Source organism: Gymnogyps californianus, chromosome 15 (genome assembly GCF_018139145.2).
Source record: "Gymnogyps californianus isolate 813 chromosome 15, ASM1813914v2, whole genome shotgun sequence".
NCBI lineage: Eukaryota > Metazoa > Chordata > Aves > Accipitriformes > Cathartidae > Gymnogyps > Gymnogyps californianus.
In genome coordinates, this window is record NC_059485.1 from 4603182 (window position 1) to 4620067 (window position 16886).

General features: G+C 56.6%; 2 protein-coding genes across 7 annotated transcripts in view; one reads left to right on the plus strand and one right to left on the minus strand.

The window, feature by feature from the left end:
* The window catches only part of TNRC18 (trinucleotide repeat containing 18), a 57421-nt gene extending 47227 nt beyond the window's left edge, over nt 1-10194 (plus strand). For 3 of the 4 annotated variants that reach the window (XM_050905663.1, XM_050905665.1, XM_050905664.1), the window contains 11 exons: nt 101-265; nt 1131-1272; nt 1735-1852; nt 2138-2213; nt 2592-2700; nt 3640-3756; nt 4034-4198; nt 4761-6055; nt 6403-6639; nt 7139-7213; nt 7774-10194. In XM_050905663.1, coding sequence (XP_050761620.1) covers nt 101-265; nt 1131-1272; nt 1735-1852; nt 2138-2213; nt 2592-2700; nt 3640-3756; nt 4034-4198; nt 4761-6055; nt 6403-6639; nt 7139-7213; nt 7774-7980 — 2706 coding nt within the window. In that variant the 3' untranslated portion in view covers nt 7981-10194. The remainder of the gene's footprint in view (nt 1-100; nt 266-1130; nt 1273-1734; nt 1853-2137; nt 2214-2591; nt 2701-3639; nt 3757-4033; nt 4199-4760; nt 6056-6402; nt 6640-7138; nt 7214-7773) is intronic. The other variant, XM_050905666.1, reaches the window with a different exon arrangement.
* A 1666-nt stretch (nt 10195-11860) lies between these two features.
* Nucleotides 11861-15994, minus strand: SLC29A4 (solute carrier family 29 member 4). 3 transcript variants are annotated; one of them, XM_050906054.1, is made up of 10 exons: nt 15825-15994; nt 14989-15120; nt 14762-14875; nt 14552-14680; nt 13958-14032; nt 13290-13555; nt 13066-13201; nt 12638-12825; nt 12125-12365; nt 11861-12050 (listed from the first exon to the last, which is right to left on the minus strand). In XM_050906054.1, exons 1-10 carry the CDS (start codon nt 15982-15984, stop codon nt 11908-11910), a joined length of 1584 nt encoding a protein of 527 aa, XP_050762011.1. In that variant the 5' UTR covers nt 15985-15994; the 3' UTR covers nt 11861-11907. The 3 variants fall into 3 exon arrangements, with proteins under 3 accessions (XP_050762011.1, XP_050762010.1, XP_050762009.1); XM_050906053.1 differs by having other exon boundaries at nt 13066-13189; nt 13254-13555; nt 13958-14027; nt 14552-14643; nt 15825-15984; XM_050906052.1 differs by having other exon boundaries at nt 13066-13189; nt 13254-13555; nt 15825-15984.
* Nucleotides 15995-16886: the final 892 nt, after the last annotated feature.

Sequence of the window (16886 nt, forward strand, 5' to 3'; positions counted from 1 at the left end):
ACCTGTGCACAGCCTGCTTTGCTCCACCTTTCCCCTCTCTGGGCCCAGATCTTTACCAATCCTCTCCTTACTGATTGGAGTGTTTTCTTTTTATTTTTAGCAGCGGAAGAAGGGTAAAGAAACACCCTGCTGCTCCTCTTCCTCGTCCATGTCTCCTCCTGGCATCCCTAGCTCCCCATCTGATGTTCGTGTCAGCCTGGCAAATGCCCTGGGCTCCACCAAGAAGAGCAAAGCCAAGGTGAAAGCCAAGGAGGTGAAAAAAGAGGTGAGGGGCTGGTTCTAATCTGGGTGAACTGGAGGGTGGCTGGCAGAGCCCTGCTCTTTTCCTGGACTATTGCAGTGTGAGGGAGGGAAAACAGACACGCAGGTTTTGCTGGGTGTGTTACAGGCAAAATGCTGGTCTGAGAAGCCTAAAATCCAAGGAAGACTATCAGGTAGTACCTGCTGCTACCATCTGGTGTTCATTTGCCTTCATCCCCCAAATTAACGAGCAGGCAGGATTTTCTCTAAGGCTGCCACAGGGTGGAGGGAGAGCCTTCATAGATAGCAAGGACCAAGGAGATGGTGATGGAGTTGCCTTGCTCAGCACTGGGTGAGCCGGGTCACAACTGGTTTCTGCTCCATTGCTGTAGCCTGTCTTCTCTCATAACACACGTTACTGCATCTTCTCGCATGATTTCTGAGTGTAATGCTTATGGTCTGTGTGTAACAGCAAGAAATGGATCGTGGGGCTTTGAGAAGAAATAGGAACAGTGCCTGCTGCCTGTTCAGTGAAGTCAGGGTCTCAGGAACACTGTGCAGAGAGATGGTGAATGCAGAGCAAAGCTACAGCTGTCTGCTCCACAGCATCTCTCCTAACCTCCAGGAGTGAGATGTAGCTAGGATGTGTAAAATAGCTTTTCGTCAGCTGTCAATGATGCTTGGGGATAAACCCACAAAAACAAAGGTCTTTGTTCAACCAAAAAGCAAGTTTGCGTACACCCACTTAACTCTCTGTGTGATTAATGTTGCTGAGGATGGAGACAAGTTTGTCCCAATATCCTCAGGTTATTTGTTGCTGGAGGAAGGTGAGATGGGATCAGACTGTTGCCTGTTGTCATCCAGCTGACGTGCTGCTTGCTCTCCTGCAGAACCGAGGGAAAGGAGGAGCTGTCAGCAAGCTCATGGAGAGCATGGCAGCAGAGGAGGATTTTGAACCCAACCAAGACAGCAGCTTCTCAGAGGATGAGAACATCCCACTGAGCATGCTGGTTGAACGACCGCCCACACCAGGTGAGGGCAGGAGGGGCCAGGGGGCTAATCGTACAGGTAGAGGAGCTGGGCAAGTTTCCCAGGGCTGCTCAGAGGACTGTGCTGCTTTCACACCTTCCTCATCCAAAGCCATGAGTCCTTGGGGTAGAGATACCACTTTCCCAGTCAATTTGGCTTGCCAAAACCAAGCCTTATCAAAGTGGCCCACTGTGACATCTAGATGAAGCCCAGTCTCTGTGCTGCCCTATTTTCATTTACTGGTATATTGTTATTATTACCAAGAGGGGGGACTTTTTATTATTACCAAGAGGGCAAAATTTTCCTCTGCCAGGAGCTAGCCAGAGAGCACCCTTTCTGCAAAGGGCTTACTGGCCTTTTCCTAGGGGAGGGTGATGCTGGGAGTATGAGGTTTCCTTCTCCGCTTGCTGTCGCTTTTTCATGTATGGTGCTCTCTAATCCCCATCTTGCTCCAACACCTCACAGCTCCCCGCTCCTGCATAATTGACAAGGATGAGCTGAAAGACGGTCTGCGTGTCCTCATCCCCATGGATGACAAGCTGCTCTATGCTGGGCATGTCAAGACGGTGCATTCACCAGACATGTGAGTTGAGGAGCTACCGTATCCACCCGGGCTCTGCCGGTGAATGGGGACGGAGCTGATGCAGGGATCAGTTTGGGGGTTGTGTAGAGCTGGCTGGAGAGAGACTGACAGAGTCTGGCAAGGAGGGAAGGAGAGTTCACTCTGGTTTATCAGCACTGAGGAAAATCCAATTACCTCTCATGAAATGCTCTCAAATAAACTGGTGGTAGGGCTCAGAGGGAGGTGTTCGCTGATCCGGGGTGATGCCTTCCATGCGCCGTGTCTGACCGGGCCTTTGTCTTTCAGATACCGTGTGGTCGTGGAAGGCGAGAGGGGAAACCGTCCCCACATTTACTGCCTGGAGCAACTCTTGCAGGAAGCGGTATGTGAGACCAAAGGGTGCCTGTCCTTGGTGCCTGAACCCTGTTTTGCGGTGGAGGAGGCTAGCTGGAAGCCTCCTCCTCCCCCAGCTGGGGCTGCAGAGATGCCCTGGTCCTGCCTCCACGGCCAGTCTGGGCAGAGCTCCCCTTGGTGGGTCGCTGCCCCGTGGCTGAGCTCCCCCACTGGCAGTGGGCACTAGGCCTGTATGCCAGCAGGGATAGTCCTTCACGCTGCCCTGTGAGCAGACAGGAGGCCATTTCCCAACAGGGAAACTGTCCCTTGCCTTCTCCAGAGCTGCTTTGCTACACACCAAGTGTGGTGGGATGGTCTGTGCTGGTGCCAAGAACGTCAGTAATTGCCTTCCTCTTGCCCCGAGCAGATCATCGACGTGAAACCACCTTCAGTGCGATTCCTGCCCGAGGGCACGAGGATTGCAGCCTACTGGAGCCAGCAGTACCGCTGCCTCTACCCAGGGACAGTTGTCCGAGGTAAGGCCACCCTGGCTGCTCTGCACTGCGAACCAGGGATGTCTCAGTCCTATGTGTCCTGAGGGATGTCAGGTTTGTCTGGGGAAGCCCTGAGGTCTGCTGCGAGTGTCCTGGAGGTCAGAGCCTCGTGCATTCCTCTCCTCCAGGTCACGCCCAACTCAGTCGTGATGCTGATTTAGTAACATCCTGTTGGTCCAGGAGATGTGCTCTCGTAGGAAGAGGTCTGAGCAATTTAGGAGCTTAAAATATCAGAGAAATACAAGACACTTCAAAAAGTCAGAATTAACTCCAGGCACCAAAGATTTCTGAGGTTGTGGAGGTTTCTAAATCACCTGCACACTCATAGCTTTGCCTCTGACACATCAACTCCCCCATCTGGTCCCATTAAAAAGCCAGTGAGGAGCCCTAGGCAATTCTACCATGGCTGGTCTTGCTTTTGGGCTCTTGGTCGCACTACGTGTGTATAAAGGAAGAATTACTTATAAATTGTAGATCAGTGATGCTGATGCAAGAAAAGAGGGTGGGAACACAGCTTGTTTCTCTTGGAGAGAAGGTGAAAAGCAGCAGCTTGTGATGGCTGATAACAAAATGCAGGTTAAAAAAAAATACTGCAGTGAAAACAGAGAAGCGAATTTCTGCAAGAATAGAGGGAAATAGGGGAAAGAGGTGGGAAGTCAAACTGGAATGGTGGTTATGTTCTGGAGCAGTGCTGCTGCCTGGGAAATTTTACACTGAGTGGGCTGGTTTAGTATTATCAGGGACTTTCCGTTGCAGAGTGAGCCTTCTGTGCTCTCCCTGCACAGCCTAGGAAAGGTGGGGACGGGATGCTTTGGAGCTGGTGTGGGATCCCTGTCTTTCCCCGCGTCCCCGCTTCCCTGACAAGGAGTTTGTACTCTGATGTTTGTCCCTAATCCCATCTTCTGCTCCCCCAACCCACAGGAGCCCTGGATCTGGAGGAAGATGGTGATCTCATCACAGTAGAGTTTGATGATGGGGACACAGGACGTATCCCGCTGTCTCACATTCGGCTTCTCCCACCTGACTACAAGATCCAGTGTGAGTCTTGCTGTTCAGTTTTTTGTATGACACTTCCCACTATGAAATGTAGGGAGTTTCGGGCCACCTGCCTCTGAGATTTTGGGATGAATTCACAGACTTTCAATCACAAAGATTGCACCATCAATTATGGACATGCAGAGCTGGGGTGGGATATAACCCATAGGGAAAAAAGCCCAGTCGCTATTGCAGAATTGGTAGGGATACGTTCCCTGTATCGCATCTCTGTTTTATGTGTTATTTGACTGCATTTGACCATCTCTTTGACCTGTTCCAGGTGCTGAGCCTTCCCCGGCCCTTTTGGTACCCAGCACCAAGCGCCGTAGCCGTAAATCCAGCAAAGACACTGGAGAAGGAAAAGAGGGAGCTACACTGGGGTCAGAGGAGCCTGTGTCAAAGGGCAAAGGGCGAGGGAGAAAGCCAAGCGTCAAGGCGAAAGCTGGTAGGTTGTCACCACTGCCAGACCTGGAGTTGATACGAGTCCTTGCACGGTTCCCCACCACTCTCCCCAAGTTAGAGCTGTTGCTTGGGGCAAGATTTGGAGGCAAATGGATGCACTGCTTAAGTGCAGAGCATCCATGCATCAGCTCGCTCTGCTGTGGCTACAGTTTGCAGGAGGCTGGCTCAGAAGCTGGCCTGCGCTGCGAGAGCCTCCTTCTGTCAGTCAGGGCTGCAGAGCAGGGTCCCTTTTTCAGCTGAGCATCTCAGCAGCCATCAGTAGGGCCAAAGATGCAGGAGATCTGCAGTTTGGTTCCCCTGCTGTTGAAGCAGCATCGCTGGGCATTGCCCATCAGCTGCTCACAGGCGCTGGCGTCAGGCCAGGCTGCTTAGTAAGGCTGTTCAGTGAGCAGTGGGGGCCTCTGCCTCTTTGGGGATACCTAAGCAGTCAGGAACAAGCCACCCTTGGCCAGAAACCGGTCAGCCCTGGTGTCGGGTTGTGTCTGAGCTAATAAAGCCCATCTGGATGGATACCATCATGCCTTTGTGTTTCCTCCCCTCTGCAGAAGAGGCTGCCTTGCCAGAAGAGAAGGATCAGGTTGAGTCTTCACCTGTTGCCTCTTCAGTCCCAGAGAAGCCAGCCTGCTTGGGCAAGCCAAACATGAAGGGGTCACGAAAATCACAGCCGCTGCCGACTGGAGGCTCTCCTGCCCCCGCAGAGGAAAAGCGGTCAAAAGCCAGCAAAATGAAGATCTCCGCTAAGCTGCATAGCCCCCCGCAATCCACTTACCAGCCTGCTGTGTTCGGCAACATCCTCGGCACGGAACCATACAGCGACCTCCCAGGGACGCTGACGGCCTTTGGCTCCAGCGATACTTCGGCGTCGAAAGCCAAGGCCAAGAAAGGGCGGCCCACAGAAGAGACCCAGGAGTTTGGCACCATGGTCAAGGCTCAGAGGAAGCATGACAACGAAATCCTGATCAAGCTGGACCATGAGGGCGTGATGTCTCCCAAGACAAAGAAGATGAAGGAGGCGATGAGGATGCTGGAGGACTCAAACCTGGCCAGTCGCAGAGACGGCAAGAGTCTCTTGGGGCTGGGCTATTCCCCTGCAGTGGGTGCAGAGGGCAAGCAGAAATCTTCCCGAGCCAAAGCAGCTGAGGGAGACCCTTCCCCTGCCAGCTTTGGAGGAAAGTTCGATGGCTCAGCGGAGAGCATCACTGCTTCGAAGGACCAGGAAGAAAAGGCAGCAGCTCCAGCAGCCGTGGAGGAGTCTGAGAGCAACAGCAGCGACAGCAGCTCGGAGTCAGAGGGAGAAGAGGAGGCTGAGAAGAACCGAGGGGAAGCCCAGGACAGCAGCTCGGCCAGCTCGAGAGCATCCACCCCTCTCTCTTCCTCTAACTCCTCCTCCTCTTCCTCTTCTAGCAGCAGCTCCTCTTCCTCCTCCTCTTCCTCCTCTTCCTCGGCCTCATCGACCTCTTCTTCATCGAGCTCCAGCTCTTCTTCCTCCTCCACTACGGATGAAGACTCCTCCTGTAGCTCTGATGACGAAGTAGCTGAGGCCCAGCCAAGTTCCTCAGTGCAGCAAACCCTCCCACCCAAGCAAACCAAGCAGGCAGGGAAATCCCGTGCATCCTCCCACCCCCAGAGCCAGAAACAGCCGGCGCAGCAGCCGGTGCAACAGCCGGCACCGCAGCAGAGCGGCAACAAGAGCAGGCCCAAAAAGCGCGAGGGCATCCACCTGCCCACCACCAAGGAGCTGGCCAAGCGCCAGCGGCTGCCGTCGGTGGAGAACAGGCCCAAGATTGCTGCTTTCCTCCCTGCACGGCAGCTGTGGAAGTGGTTTGGGAAACCCACACAGGTAAACAGAGCCGCTCCCACGGCTCCATAGTGCTCGGCACTGGCATTTGCCTTGTGGTGCCTCTTACCCATGCCCTTTCCCTTCTCCTGGGGTGGTGAAACTCTGCTGGCGTGGTGTGTCCCCGGCTAAGGTCTCCAGTTTGCAAGGAGGTTGGGGTTGGCCTTCGCCGTGTGTCGGGGAGCCATCCTGCTTGGCGTGTCCCTCTGCCCCGTTGCTTGTAGGAATGCCTGTGGATGCTGTGGCTCTGCCGACAGCGAAGGGTGGGATGTGGGACAGGGCAGGCAGTGGTGGGTGGGGAAAACCTGGGTGATCCCTGGCTGCTCACCTGCGTGATCCTCTCTTGGCAGAGACGAGGAATGAAAGGGAAGGCCAGGAAGCTCTTCTACAAGGCCATCGTCCGGGGCAAGGAGATAATCCGCATCGGAGACTGTGCGGTCTTCCTCTCAGCCGGCCGCCCCAACCTGCCCTACATTGGCCGGATCCAGAGCATGTGGGAGTCGTGGGGGAACAACATGGTGGTCCGAGTCAAATGGTTTTATCACCCAGAAGAAACCAACCCTGGGAAGAAACTCAACGAAGGCAAGGTAGGCTGGTCTCCTTTGCCGAGAGGGCTGCAAAGCTGCTTCTTCCCTTTTGTTTCCAAGGATGAGGAAAACAGCCGTGACCCAGTTTGTTACTGGTACCATAATGGGGATGGCCCCATCGTTTCATGTTGTGGGGGCTGCCTGTGGTGTGGACAAGCCTGGTGTTTACCCCTTGAGCAGGGGAGGGGTCGGTTTTATCATACTAGGAAACAAAGACTTTTGTGTCAGTCCAAAAAGAGTTTCAAGAGCCAGATCGAGTCTTTTTACAGTGTAAGAATGACTGGCCTGGTGCTCAGAAACACTGGATTTTGCACACGTGTGCAGTGTGGTTTACAGTAAGCTCTTGGTATTTATTACCAGTGGCTGTGGACAGGGGTTGATGTTGTAAAGGCACATGTGGTGGGCAGGAGGTGATAGCATGGAAAAACAACTAATTCACCTGCTTTTCATTTCTGTTTTCTCTTTTCTCTTTTCTCTTTTCTCTTCCTCTTGGGCACAGCGCTGGGATCAGAAATCGGGCAGGAGTCTGTCCACAGCTTTGCAGGCATCCAACCAGAGGAAGGACTTTATGGAGGTTCGTGAGGTTGGGGGTGTGCTGGGAGGGGATGCTGGGGGACTCCAAAACAAATGCTGCTGGGGAAATGCCCCCTGAGCTTCTCTGGCTCTTGCTTTTTGCCTCAGCTTCTGAGTCCGCAGTGCCCAGGACTTTGGATGGGTGTTTCTGGGAGGGTGGGAGTCGCTGCAGGTGTTAGCAGGAACAGAGGGCTGGTATCCAGCACTCATCTTTGCATTTGTATCCTTGAAGTGAGGGTGACGAACTCCTGGCCTCCGTATTCCCCTGTCCGTGTGCTCGGCAGCCGCGGCGTTCCCGTCGGTGGGAGCTGAGTGAAAGCGAGAGCTCAGGTTTAGTGCGCTGGACAGATTGTGTCCACGCTGCCCGTGGGCCCGTGCAGATTCCCAGTGTCCCTCCCCTGGGGGCAGGGGATGAACGGGGAGTTCTGCTTGAGCATGAGCACAAGCTCTGGCCAGTTGTAATGGAAGTTTTTCCTGCATACTGAAGGTGATGCTGTAAATCCTGTGAGATCTAATTGCTCCTTTTCTTTCTGTCTCCCTCCTTCTGTTCCTGTAATGCAGCGAGCCCTCTACCAGTCCTCTCACGTGGATGAAAACGATGTCCAGACCATCTCACACAAGTGTCTTGTTGTTGGTCTGGATCAGTATGAGCAGATGCTAAAGACGAAGAAATACCAAGACAGTGAGGACCTCTACTACCTTGCAGGGACCTACGAGCCCACTACGGGCATGATCTTCAACACTGACGGGGTCCCTGTCATCTGCTGACTGCCCAGGGGACACGTGCCACCCCCTGGGAAGGGACGGGGCAAACCTGAGGACGTGCCTGTTCAGACGACATGATTGTTTCTTTCAATGCTCATGACTTCTGTGTCACACTACAGACAGGAGAGCGCGAGAGACACGAGGAGGAAGGAGAGGGCTGAAGAAAGGGGTTGGGGAAGCAGTTACAGGACTTGAGGAAGATGCCGTTGGGGGGTGGTGGTGGTGGTGGTGCTTGAACCCCAAGGCTCTTCTGGAAGTGGCTTTAAGTAAGGTGACACTTGACCAACTTCTCCCTTCCTCCTTTTGGTCCAGGAAAGCACATGGGTCTCGTGATCATTTCACCAGCGGGACCCCCCGGCAGGAGGGATCCCTTTTGTGTCATTTGCCCCATCAGTAACTCAGCAGCCGCCTGTACGTGGAAGGACACCCGCTAACCTTCTGCGTACGCTCCTCTCCGTCCTTATATTTCCTTTCCTGCTTATTTTCGCATGACCCTTTAGGAAGGACAGGGTGAAAGAGAAAGGAGATGAGTCTCTCTCAGCGCCTCGTCTCGATCCTCTCAGCGCCTTTTTGTGGTTGCCTTTCCCTGGAGGCCCCCGGCCAGCAGCGTGGAGCACGAAGGGGCAGAGCTGGCCCCAGCATGGAGGTGGCAGAAGACGTCCTCCGGGCTGGGAGGAGCTGGGTGGAAGACGAGCCAACATCCAGTCTGGGATGCTGCCTTCCCACTGCCTTGAACAGTCTGAACCCACTTTCCCTGTCACTCTGTGTCCCTCCTGCCCTGGAAAGGTGCTGGGGGGAGCAAGCACATGGTGAGGGGGTGACACTTGGCGAACAAAGAACTCGTCTTGGAGCGTGCAGTGAAGGGGGGCAGGAAATGACTGGGAAAAGCTGCTGCTCGGTGCTTGGAGCAGAGGAGACCACAGGCCATTGGATTTCGGCGTCCCTCGCCCGGCTTTACCCGCCATGCCTTGCCTGAGCAGGGACGTGGAGCTGCTGGGAAGCCCTTGCCCATCATTTGAAGGATAGAGTGTGAAGCCCGGCTGTGCCTGCCTGCGGCGTTTCCACGGCCACAGCCCCACTGCCACCTTAGGCTCGGGGAGGGGACAATTCAGCTTGCTCCATCCAGCCGGCCAACCTCCCCACGGCTCCTGGAGAGCCGCCACCATCGCCTCCTCCCTCCCTCTGCGGAGCTGACCCACCGTCTCGCTCCCGCTGGGCACACGCCGGACCCGTGGCATCACCACCGCCGCCGCACCAGGGTTGCACCTGGCCAGAGGGGACACCGGAGGAGAACCACGCAACGATGCAACATCCTTGCACTTAAAATGAAAAAAAAAAAACCTCCAAGAGACGCACTGATCTTTGCAACTACCGACTCGCGCTACAGATTGCTGGGACACGGAGCGGGGCCCGGCTTGGCCGGGAGCGACGGCCCAGGCTCCGGTGGGGAGATGCTTAAGACAAGGACAGATTGGAAACTATCCGCCCTGGTACCGGCTGCGTACCAGAGACTGGAGGCCGGGGCTCAGGGGAGAGGGACGCCCCTGCAAAGTTACCCCTCGTCCTTTAAACGAACCACATGGTGCTGAGCTCGTACCATCTCCACCCCGGGCCACCGGCACCTCGGCGCGGCAGATAGTGACAGTTCTAGCCTGTACAGTTTTAATGTACCAAAAGACTCTTTAGCCCTCCTGTATTATAAGTCTTTAAATGGATTCAACTTTTTAATTATAAATATAAATATAAATATATATATATAAATATAAACTTTTTAAAACTGTGAAAAAAATTATGAAATTATAAAAAAAAAAGAAAAAAAACAACAACAGAAATGAACACAGTCTGACGTTTAGAATATTATTTTTTATTTCCTGTTGGATTGTGATTGTAAATGATCTGGGAACAGCCACACCCCCCACGCTCAAAGTGTACTGTACTTCTAGAAGCAAATTGTGTGAGCATATTTTAAAGAGCGAGAGAGAGAGCGCGCGAGAGAGATTTTATGCTAATGTTAAATAGAAAGCACTTAAAACCCACTGCCTTCTATGGAACACAAGGATATTTCAGACAATCGAGAGGAAAGGAGAGCCAGGTTTTTGTCTTTTTTTTTTGTTTTGTTTTGTTTATGTTTTGTTTAAAACAATTTTTTTGGCATTCTGTTTGTTGGAGAACTCCGTGTGATCTTTTTTCATAAAAAAAAAAAAAATAATTGAAAAAAAGCAACCCTACGAAGCATCTTTCTTTGTCTCGCTTGTCCTGACTGCGGGGTTTTTCTCCCCTTGGTGGCAATGATCGCTTTTTGGCTCAGCCCCTGCCTCATGTTTGGGGACAGACCCAACCCAGGCGCCGCGTGGCTCTTTGGGGAGACCCCGTCCGTCCGACAGTCCCCCTGCGGGGTGGCACCGATGGACGGGATGGGACCCTGGAGCAGAGGTCTCTGCTCGCTGGGGCCCGTGGGGCAGGAGATGGGAGTCCTTCCCCTGCGACCACGCTCACGGCAACTCCCGTACCCCGAGCCCTGCAGGGACGATGTGTTGAGGATGAAACGCTGGATTTGCTCTTTTTGGTGTGAGCTGCGCTTCAACCAGCCGGGGGCTTGGCATGGCGAGACCCTCCGGTGCTGGTGGGGCTGGGTCAGGGGTGCCAAGCCCGGCGCTCGCTGCCTCCTGCTCCCACCGCCTCCAGCCCTTGGGCTTTGCTTCCTTGGGAGGTGGCACCCGCCGACTCCTGGCACAGCGAGGTGCAGCCAGTCCCAAAAAGCAGCAGCCTCTGGTGTTGGCACCTTCTCCAGATGGTTTCTGCTCCGCTCAGCCCATTGCATCTCTCGCTTGCTGCCCACAAAGGTGTTACACTTCAGCAGCAGTTTGCAGGCTGGCAGGGGTTCGATGGGACCCGGTGACGAGTCCAGCTGCCCCAGGGGACAGAGGGGACCTTGGAGATGGGGAACAGCACAAGGGGCACCCCGAGACCCCACAGGACAGGCAGCAGGCATCACCCTGTGTGTGTTTGCCAGCCCAGCCCATCACCAGCAGCCAAGTGCCTGCAGTGCCAAGGCCGTGCCAGTGCCAGTGGCACGGCTAATGACCAGGCATCGTTGCAGAGACATTTAATCTGGTGTCGGCTTCATTTCTGTCCCTTGCAATAAATTTTGAAGCTCAGCAGTGGCCCATGGGTGGCATCTGCAGTGCTGTGCCCACAAGACCCCCCTCTGCCCCATTGGGGCAGACCTGCAGCGTGGGGTGGGGGAGGCAAGACCCTGCCTCTCTCGCAGTTAGGGGTGGCAAAAACAAGACACATCCAAAAAAAAGATACTTTTTTCCAACCAGCAGAAGTGAGTTGGGTCTTTTACACAGCGATTGGTGTATTTGGGGAGGGATCGTGATTTCAAGCCATTCTTGGTGAAAACCTGCAGCACCATCAATGAAAGCTGAGACCCACCTTCCCAGAGCCACCGAGGACTGAAGGAGGGTTTCCTTCCTCTCTTGCTCCTCCTCTTCCCCACCAGCCCTCCATCACCCTCCTCCCCAGCGCTAGTCCTATTCCCTTTGGGATTTGGCAGTATTTTCTTGTCCTGGCAATGGCTTGGCTCAAACAGGAGAAGACCCCCCCCCCGCCTCCACCAGAGAGCTGCACATCGCTGATGGGGAGCCCCCCAAGAGCAATGGGACCGTCCCCTGGGGTGGGGGGGAGTGTCACCCCAAGAAGTAGCCCTGCGCAGCGCTTGGCTGGGCAGCACGGGCCGTTTCGGGATGCCACGGGCCGTTTCGGGATGCCACGGGCCCATGCCAACAGGATGGCAGTCCCTGTCCACTCTGGGGTAGCTTTCTGGCTCCGGGCTCCCTCCTCAAGGAAGGACGTGGGCCAAGCGGGGCGGTGGGGACCATGGTGGGAAGCAGGTCCCATCTTGTCCCCATCGCCCTGCCCCAGGGCTCAGTACCCCGACGTAAAGGAGCCGTTGGAGGTTTCGGTGTAGAAACAGGTACTGTGGGACGTACTGGTGAGGCTGTAGGCAAAATACGCCACGGCTGAGCCCAGCGTCAAGCCTGTCATGTAGGACACGGTCATGGTGTTCCCTGTGGGAAGGGACACGGGGTGTCAGGGCACTCTGACCACCCTGCATGGGATTCCCGGGAGGGCTCGGTCCTACCTGCCAGCTCCCGCTGCTCGGGGCTCACTTTGCCGGCAGCCAGGATCATGGGGACGCTGCCGAAGTAGCCGTTGGTGATGCCCATGAGGAGGGAGAAGATGCAGGGCCAGGCAGGGTGGCTGAAGGTGGGCCTCCCATTCGGGTAGACGCACATGATGAAGAGGGGGATGAAGACCACGCGGAGGCAGGAGTAGATGAGGAGGTGGGTCCCTCTCCAGTCGTAGGGCAGGGCAGCCAGGATCTGCAGCGAGGGGCAGAGACCATGCTGGGGGGGGGGAGAGGTGAGGAGGTTGGGGAGGGCAACATGGTGCCCAAAATGGGGCAGCAAGGAGGAGATGCGATGGTGGAAAGACCAACTGCTGCAGGAGCCCAACCTCGCCCATGCTGGTGAGCAGCTTCACGCTGGTTAGATAGCCATGGGTGGAGATGACCCTTGGTGGAGCCAGGTGGCTTTGGAAGAGGACACAAAAAGGAGGCAGGCCCCCACTGTGTTGGTGTTGGCCTCTGTCCTACCTTGCCGACAAAGTCGGAGAGGTTGAAGATGGCCATGATGAGGATGGGGAGCCATTCCCCCAGTGTGCAGTTGTGGATCTCCGACTCCAGCCCAGGAAAGAGGCACAGCGTGATGAAGTAGGTCATGGCGATGGAGAGCATGTAGGCCCAGATGAGGCGGGACACGATGTAGCGGTGGAGCAGCATGTCTGGCAGGGACAGGCAGCACAGCTCAGCCAGAACTTGCAGCCCTCCCCTTGCAGAGCCTGAAAGTCTTGCATGCACCCCAAGGGTGGCTTCCAAAGATGAGATTGCCCCATGTTTTTGGGTACATTGAGAAAGACATGACACTTCCCCAAAGCCCTGGGCCACCAATTGCTCATTCTGCTCCACAAAATGCTGCAAAACCACCCCATTGGTATGGCTTGCCCGCAAAGCCCACCACCCACCTCTGAAGCTGGGCCAACTCCTCTTGATTTTGGGCCGAGGGACATCAAAGCGCATGTAGGTGCTGCTGCCAGCCAGCTCAGCTTCGGGGCCCGGGCTGCCCCGGGGGGAGCTCGACTGCCCCCGCTGCCGGTTCTCCTGGGTGGGGGGAGAGGGGACGCCAGTGCTGAGCTCTGGTGGCAAGAGGGACCCCAGGGGCCAGCGGGGAAACCCACCCTTGGCTTACAAATCGGACGTCCTCAGCAGTGACGTCGTGGTGGACGCGGTAGCCCGTCCCGCGGTCACTGGCCCCCCGGGTCTCAGGGAGACCCTTGCAGGAGCAGGCTGTGTAGTAGCGGACAAAGTAGGTGCGCTTCACCAGGAGGTGGAGGACGAAGCATGTCAGCTCCATGCCGATGGAGATGAAGAAGAAGATGACCGTGTTCTCCTTCTCATCTGACAGCAGCAGCTTGGTGAAGATACGGCTGAGCGAGATGATGACCCCGGCAGTGCCTGGTGGCATGGGAGAGCTATGGGCACCGGGTCCCACTGAGCCCCGTGGCTCAGGAACCCCCATCAGCCCCCCACCACGTGAATGTGATGCCTCCAGGTGTGGAGGAGCTACCAGCGGTGATTTTGGGGTGACGAAGCCGGCTCCTGGCAGACATCCCCACTCCCAGCTTGGCGTGGCAGTGCAGTGGGTCTTGCAAGTGATTTAGAAACCATTAAACACCCCAGTTTGCTGGGGAGCAGCCTGGGGTGTCCCTGATCTACTGGCAACCTGGCTTGGCTGTGCTGGGGACAGCGGGGCCCCAGGTGTGACTCACTGGGGCCCCAGGAGAAGGCGCAGGAGGGTCCCCCCGCGCAAGCCCATGCGGTCGGACGTGGACGCGGGCGGCGGACGCAGGTACTTACTCTCGCCCGTCATCACTCCCTGTGTGTAGCGCTTGGGCAGCAGCCCCGTGTAGCCGTAGAAGCTGGATTGCTGCACTTCAGGAGAGATGCGCCGAGGGGAGAAGGAGGGATTATTGCTGCAGCCGAAACGCCGGACAGGGGGAAGAAACCCCGGTGGGAGCCCATGTGCTGTGCCATCCGGGAGTTGCATCCTTCCCAAACAGCCGCTGCAGTGCCCAAAGCCTCCTTGCCCCAAAAGCAGGGGGGCTTTTTGCCCTCCCTGGATGCCCCACCACAGCTATTCCCACCAAGGGTGGCCACCAGGTGCAGGGACTTGGGAAGCCACCATGGCAGCCCAGATAGATAGATAGCAAAGCCATTGTGGTGGCCCAGCTCGGTGGTGTTGAGGACCAATGCACGGTTTGGTGCTGGTGCCCCTGGCCAGTCCCACGGTGCCTGGACAGAGGTGGAGGGGATGGAGCAGGGACGTGAGGGTCAGCTTATAGCGATCAGAGCAAGAAGTTGCCTCAGGAGACCACGGCTCTTGGGGATGGGGCTGTTTTCCCACCCCTATCTGAAGGGGCTTGCCCCAGCGCCAGCCGCTGTCCCGCATACCTGTGCAGCCAAAGGCCACCACCCCAACAGCGACCAGGTTGATGGCGTAGGCTTGCCTGCGGGTGAAGAGCTCCAGCCAGATGTCGCAGATGCTGACGAAGAGCAGGGGCCCCAGGGCGAAGAGGTAGCCTGCGGGTGGGAGACGGAGGCGGCTGGTGGGGATACAGCATGGGGCTGGCGCTGCCAAGGGGTGCGGGGACCTCCACTCACCCACGGAGATCCGGGTGTGCAAGCTCAGCAGCTCCACCAGCGCGTTGTTGAGGATGACGGCCACCAAGGCCACCAGGATGTAGGTGAGGCTCATGTCAAAGACGATGGAGGTCCCTGCAGGGAGGCAGGTGATGGAGGGTGGCAGGGGTACGGCTCCCCTGGAAGCGGGGCCGAGCTCTCCCCAGGTTTGGGGTGGCTGGGAAGTGCTGCAGCTGCTGGAGACCTACCTGGGTATTTATGGTGCAGGTAGTCCACATCGGTGATAAAGCTGTTGTACGGCAGGAGAAATCCCACCCCGGCCAGCAGCATAGCAAAGTAAATCCCATGGTATCGATCCTGGGGCTCGGGATCCTCAGAAACTGCCCCAAAAGGGGAAAGAAAGAGAAGAAGACATGACAGTGGCACTGCTGCACCCATGGGACCTGCAGCAGACCCCAGCCTTGGGGCGATGAATGGTGCTTCCACATCCTTTATGGCAAAAGAGGGGGGGTCCCACCCACAGCGAGCAGCCCAGCGCCCCGCAGATCTCACAAATAAATGGTCCCAGCCCCGAGAAACTCCTTCCCTAAATAAAGGCATTTCAACGAGAGACCCAGGAGGCAGGAAAACACCCGGGCTTTGGGGGCTGATGAGTTTTAATTGCAGTCGAGTAACCTGAGAGCCAGGCAGTGTAGGTAACAGCCAAAGTCAAGGTGCAGGAGGGCTTGAGGGGGGTGTGGAGGTGGACAGGGCTGCCCCGGGATGTGGAGCAGGGCTGGGGTAAATCCCAGGAGCATCCCCAAGCCCTGCACGGGGAAGGGTGAAGCTGCAGGCTGGGGGTGAGCTAGGTAGGAGAGCCAGGGCATGAACCCTCAGCTCCTTGCCAGCTTGCAGAGCCCACTGCCATGGCATGCTGTGGTGGCTCACGTGGGTACAAACAGGTCCGAAAAAAGGCGTTAGGCAATTTTATGGCATTTCAGGCCATTTGTGGCTATTAAACCCATCCCAGGAAGCCCCTAAATGGGTGGGAAACCAGCAGGGAACCTTGCTCCTGGCTGTGGGTTGGGGCCGTGCCTGCCCTCACCTGGCTCCATGAAGGTGAGGACGCCCTTGGCCTGGCTGCCCCGCTGCAGCTCGTCCTCCTCCAGCTGGTAGCTGTCGAAGCTGAAGCTCATCACCACGTTGCCCTCCGGCGTCCCCGCCGGGCTCAGCTCCTTGAAGCGCTCGGCTCCCACCGAGCCCATCGTGGCCAACCTGGGAGGGAGAGTGGTGACACCCCTGGGGCACACAGGTGGGTCACGGCTCCTGTGTCCCCCCTGGGGATCATCCCCCTGGGTGATGCCAGGGGTATGCAAGGGACGGATGGCACCTGGGTGGCCCTGAGCCTTCGTCACCCCCCCCCCCCCCTCCCCCGTATCGCTGCAGCCTCTATGTTTTTTCCACCTGGAAAGATGCTTTCCCTGAGGAGAGCAGGGTCCCTTGAGCCACTGGGCAGGAGTTTAGATTTGGGGTGGTGAGCAGTGATCGAGAGGGATCCGCATGAGCCACCCCCGTGGCACAGCGCTCACCCCAGCCCTGCTCAGCACCTCGCTGGGATGCCAAACGCCGCTGCGATTTCCAAAAGCAATTAGAGAAATTAATGGGTGAAAACCACGCACGGAGGGTGGCTGCTGGGGAAGATCGTGGCTGCCTCGGGAAGCCCTTGCTCTCCGCAGGCAGCACACACTTACTCTGGTTTATGCCTTTTTTCAGCATCTCTGCTGCCCGGGGCTGGAGCAGCACCACCGGCCTGGGCAGACACACTCCTGGCAGCCTTTTCAGGCAGAGGATGGGATGCAACCCAGCTTTTAAGGCGAGCATTTTGGATCTGCTTCTCCGAGGGACCGTGGCACAGCAGGGAAATGCTCAGAGCGCTGCCGGAGAGACCCCAGCAGCATGCCCGAGAGGGTCCGCACCAAATGCATCCCAAAATGAGCTCCCAAAACACCTGGCATTCTCCAGCGACCCTACCAGAGCCACCCAAAAAACAGGGTTCATCCCTCTGGGGCCATCCCAGCCCATGCCCTTGGGGAGCAGCCCGGGGCAGCTGGGGGGGGCCGCTCTGTATTACCGGCGCCAGTCGCTAGATGCCAGCCTGCCTCCGCGC

Bases quoted from the DNA above. Each gene is read 5' to 3' on its own strand.
- SLC29A4 (XM_050906052.1), bottom strand. From the start codon at position 15,984: ATGGGCTCGGTGGGAGCCGAGCGCTTCAAGGAGCTGAGCCCGGCGGGG. The intron at 14,033-14,551 runs GTATGCGGGACA...TCTCTCCTGAAG, and splicing joins GGTGGCCTTTGGCTGCACAG to TGCAGCAATCCAGCTTCTAC. The intron at 12,051-12,124 runs GTAGGACCGAGC...CCCTTCCCACAG, and splicing joins CGAGCAGCGGGAGCTGGCAG to GGAACACCATGACCGTGTCC.